Genomic DNA, 5,262 nt, shown 5'->3' on the forward strand with positions numbered 1-5,262 from the left:
TTTATAAACAAAAACAATTCTATACTTTTATCCATGTTCTCACTGGGGAGCATCTGTCTTCAGCACTTACTAGCTTGTCTTGTTTTCAATTCTTCCCACTCTTGGGAGGATAAGTTTGGTGTTGCTGGTGCTGGTGGGGGTGGGGAACATCTCCAACTACTTTATGGGGGTGACCAATGACCTTGTTGACCTATGACTACCCAGAAAGCTGGGACACTGCCTAGGAGATGTGGACTTAGCGCATAATGGAGTGGAATGATGTGCCAGTTTCATGCTGGCCAGGTAAGAACCTGGTCTGCTATTTCGGCCACCTGGATCCCAATAGACCCCGCAGAATCCCAGCAGATGGTCTTCCTGGGCTGCCTCTTGTCCTATACCTCTCCCCTCTAGCCCATAACAGCAAACTACTTAGTCACACAATACGATGCAACTTAATTTTATTAGGACAAGGATGGCAGGCATTGGAGTGGCACTTTTCAGGGTGAGGGGAGGCACTGGGGCAGCATGGCAGATGCCCCTAGAAGGCACAGCTGCTTTCTACAAAGCGGCGACACTTCATGACCCGCAGGTAGGTCTCGGCTTTGTGCAGGTCCTTTTTGAAGCAGGAGAGCAGCCCGTAGTTCTTGAGCAGGGCATCGTCACTGCGCAAGTTGGTGTCAAACTTGTCATAGGTTTGCTTGAGGAGCTGCCCGGCCCGGGGACTGCCGTCTTCCAGCTCCTGCATTGGGTAGAAAGGACAGCAGAGGCCAGTCCTTGACAGCTCTGGTCTCCCTCTCCCATCTGTTTGCCTCCCTCCCATCTGGGGCCAGAGAAATGGAGGGAAACGAGGAAAAAGAGGTTCCTCCTGCCTCGGAGCCTGACTGGTACAGAGAGAGCAGCAGTGTTTCTTTCCCTGGCACAATCCTCACCCGCATCAGGGCCTGGATGCCCTCTTCCAGGTCCCTCAGCTTCTCATAGACACGGTCCGAGGTGCCGAACACCAAGCTGTTGGTGAAGACTCTGCTGAGGAACTGCACAGGCCCCAGCCACGACTGGATGAGCAGCAGGGAGAAGCGCAACAGCTCCATGTCCTGTGGGGAAGGGCGGGAGGGTGGATGCGCCGCTGGGTGGCCTCTGTCTGGGCCCCCATGGCGCTCCAGCTGCAGGAGGGGGCTGCCAGGAGGGCAGGGAGAACTGCACTCAAGACAGCCGGCATGGCCACTCACGGATCTCTGCTGGGCCTCTTCTTTGCCCGTGGGGGCCGGGATGGTCTCCGAGAAGCAGAAGGCAGCCTGGGCGTTCTGGATGGAATACCGCTGTCCCTCGGGGATATAGGTGCGCTCCTGGGGGAAGGAAGCCCCATCGCCGAGGTCTGAGCTCTTGACCGGCTCTGGTCCCTACTTTATTGGGAACACCTTCCGTTCCTGCTCTTTTGATTTCATTTTGCTTACACAAAACAACCCTGAGTGACTGGGTTTCCTCCCATCACTTCTCAGGGTGGGAATGCACCCCTTTCTGCTGCCCCGCGCTTCCAGCACTCATCCCTGGGGAGCTTACAAACTCTTTGTAGGTGTCGGCGGCCAGTTGATGCAGGTGCTGGGCTCGAAGCACAGCGTTGGCAAACAGGCTGGACAGAGGCATGGTTGGGAAGGCACCAGCGCCCTGGGGCCTGGGCAGGCAGAGCAGGGTGAAGGCCAGGAGCCAGGTGGTCCGGAAACCTAGGGACACAGGAGAGTACCCCCACCACCAAGGGAACAAGAGCATTCTCTATGTGGCCAAATATTATGCCTAGGGACACAGGAGGGTACCCCCACCACCAAGGGAACAAGAGCATTCTCTATGTGGCCAAATATTATGCCATGATGGCTACACTCACATTCAGAAGCCCCCAGACAATCTACAGGGCCCCTGCATCTCTCATCAGTCCCCACCATGCCCAAAGCGAGTTTTGGGGTGCTTACCTGCAGCCATTGTAGTTGGGTGAGCTGTGCACAGAACCCTGAGCACTTTGGGGAGCTGAGCCCTGGGATCCTGGAGTTGATCCCTCGTGGGCCCTTTTTATCCTCTGTCCCTGCTCCCCCGCTCCAAGGCCCCCACCTATTTTCTCTATACATTTATGCATGGGGCCACTGATGGCTTGTACTGATGGATAATTTAGAGGCTCCTCCTACTCATCCTGTTCCTGCTCCTCTCCTGGGGTCATGTCCCCCGTCATGTCATCTTCCCCGTGGGTTCTGCTTGCACCGGGGTTGAGAGGATTGTGCACACAGGCTCTCAGCTAGAGACACCTTCCGATCCTTCCTTTTTTTTAAAAAAAAAAAAAAAAGAGGAGATGGGAGAGGGGAGTCCTGAGTCCAAGGGTGCTCAGGTATGATGTTGATGAGGGGTTGTTCACCAGGGTAAGGAAGGCCCGACAGGGGCCCCTAACGGAGGGCAACATCAGCCAGATGTGGTGGCATATGCCCGTAATCCCAATACTTTGGGGGATGAGACAGACAGTTACAGGTTCAAAACCAGCCTCAGAAATTTAGCAAGCCTCTCAGCAACCTAGTGAGACCCTGTTTCCAAACAAAATAATAAAAAGGACTGTGGGTGTAGTTGAGAGGTAGAGCACCCCTGGGTTCAATCCCCATATCACACACACAAGAGGGCCATGTTAATTTTCAGTACTGGGGACCATGAATGCAGGGCCTCACACATGCTAGGCAAATACTCTACCACTGATCTATACTCCCAACTTCATTTATTTATTTATTTATTTATTTATTTATTTATTTATTTATTTTTGTGGTACTGGGGATGGAATCCAGGGGCATTCTACCTCTGAGCTACACCTCCATCCCTATTTTTCTTTCTTTTTATTTATTTATTTTTTGGTGGTACTGGGGGTGGAACCCAAAGGCTTTCTACCTCCAGGCTATACTCCCAGACCTTTTTAATATTTTTTTTGGAAACAGGGTCTCACTAAGTTGCTGAGAGCCTCACTAAGTAGCTGAGGCTGGCTTTGAACCTTTGTGATCCTCCCGTCTCAGCCTCCCAAGCGCGGGGATTACAAGCGTGCACCACCACGCCCAGCTCCTATTTTTCTTTCTTTATTTTGAAACAGGGTCTCACTGAGTTTCAAAGGGCCTCACTAAGTAGCTGAGGCTGGCCGTGACTGCGATCCTCCTGTCTCAGCCTCCTGAATTCTGGGATTACAAGCATGCACCACCATACCCAGCTTTATTCTTTATTTTGAAACAGGCCTCACTGACTTGCAAAGGGCCTAGCTAAATAGCTGAGGCTGCCTGTGAACCACGATCCTCCTGTCTCAGCCTCCCAAATGCTGGGATTACAAGTGTGCACCTCACCACCATGCCTGGCTTATCTTATTTTGAGACAGATTCTTGCTAAGTTGCCCAGGCTGACCTCAAACTTGGCAGTCCTCCTGCCTTGGCTTCCCAAGTAGCTGGAATTAAAGGTGTGCGTCATAGCACTCAGCTAGGATAACTTTTACCAAGAGCTGTGCCAACCCCTTCAAACTCTCTGTTGTATATCTTTCCCCCTCCCTTCATGGCTCCCTCCAGCCACCAGAGAACATATGTGCAGGGAAAGGGGCTCATTAGATTCTGGGTTTCTCGGGAGACTTCAGCCCCAATTCCACTGTTGCTTTCTCCATCTTGTCACCTGGGCCAACCTGGGGCAGTGCTAGCTATGGCCACTAGAGGCACTGACCCCACACATTGCCCTCCCATTCTCTGAGCGCTGGGGCTCCCCACAGCACCCCAGGGTCTGTGGGCAAAGGACCTAAACTTGAGATATAGCCCTGCTCCTTGGACCTGCCGCAGAAGTGCAAACCAAGAAGCAGAAATTCCAGGAACAGACACGGACCACAAGTGCTTCCTCTCAGCGTCTCAGAGCTGGGGTAGACCTTGAGGGTCAGAGTCTCAGAACACAGCACCCCAAGAGATGTCTTTTGCAGTCAGTCACTATAGTCTCCTCCCCTTCTTTCTCCTCCCTTTATCTGTACGGCGCTTATCAGGTGGCAAGAGCGTGGCCATGCCATCTCGCTGTGAGCCTCGAAACCATCTTGTAAAGTAGGTGTTATTTTTATTTATTTATATTTTTGTGGTACTGGGGATGAAACCTGGGGGCATTCTACCTCCGAGCCACACCCTCAGCCCTTATTATTTATTTATTTGTTTATTTATTTATTTATTTATTTTATGGTACTGGGAATGGAAACCAGGGGCATTCTACCTCCAAACTACACCCCTAGTGCTATTTTTTAGTCTTTATTTTATTTATTTATTATTTTATTTTAATTAATTTATTTATTTATTTATTTATTGGTGGTACTGGGGTTCCTGGAAACCCTTCTACTTCTGGGCTACACTCCCAGACCTGTATTTTTATATATTTTTAAAATTTGGAAACAGGATCTCTTAAGCCCCCGAGGCTGGCTCCAAACCAGCGCGATCCTCCTGTCTCCGTCTCCCAAGCGCGGGGATTACAAGCGTGTGCCACCATGCCCGGCTATTTATTTATTTTTTGCAGTACTGGGGATGGAACATAGGGGCATTCTTCCTCCAAGGTACACCGCCAGCCCTATTTTTTAGTCTTTACTTTCCAACAGGGTCTCACTGAGTTGCAAAGGGCCTCAGTAATTAGCTAAGGCTGTCCGCGAACTGCGATCCTCCTGTCTCAGCCTCCCAAATGCTGGGATTACCACCATGCCCGGCAAGTAGGTGTTATTATCACACCTGTTTTCAGAGGAAGAGAATAAGGCCCCGAGGGGCTAACTCGGATGAGCCAGCGCAGCGGTGGCAGCTCTGCATCGCCTTGCTCTCCTGTGTTCCAGCGTCCAAAGCCCTTTTCCCTTGCAGACTGTGATGCTGCTCGTTTATTTTAGCTTCTAAATTCTGCTGAATGCCAGGCTCCTGCCCTGAATCACACAGTGCCCTGCCTCGTATTGTCCTCCCTTAAGGGGCAGATTGCTCTCTGGCAATTCTCAGGCAAGAAAGACCTCATAGCAAGCCAGGGCGAGGCCAGAGGAGGTAGGAACTGCGCCTCCGGAGCTCACCAGCATCAAATACCCCCAGAGCTGAGGGTGAGAAGGACTCATTCCCCTGTATTTAAGCCTTTTACCCGTGAGTTGCAGAACATTTTGTATTTGACCATGGGAGAAAATAAACCCACACACAAGCAAAGCTTTCTAGAAGTGGTTGGCTAGGTGGTTGGTGATAATGTTGGCACCAGCACTAAAAAAGTCACACCCCTGTGGTCAAGAATGTGAATGCTCGG

At 51.2% G+C, this 5,262-nt stretch overlaps 1 protein-coding gene across 1 annotated transcript; it reads right to left on the minus strand.

The window, feature by feature from the left end:
- Positions 1 to 517: 517 nt before the first annotated feature.
- Positions 518 to 2,101, minus strand: GH1 (growth hormone 1; the record flags this gene model as incomplete). Its single annotated transcript, XM_080714104.1, is given in 6 exon segments — positions 518 to 718; positions 909 to 1,070; positions 1,206 to 1,322; positions 1,537 to 1,697; positions 1,941 to 1,959; positions 1,961 to 2,101. Coding segments are annotated over 6 exon segments (801 nt in total).
- Positions 2,102 to 5,262: the final 3,161 nt, after the last annotated feature.

The sequence above is a fragment of the Muscardinus avellanarius genome, assembly GCF_963383645.1.
Source record: "Muscardinus avellanarius genome assembly, chromosome: 16".
Lineage (NCBI taxonomy): Eukaryota > Metazoa > Chordata > Mammalia > Rodentia > Gliridae > Muscardinus > Muscardinus avellanarius.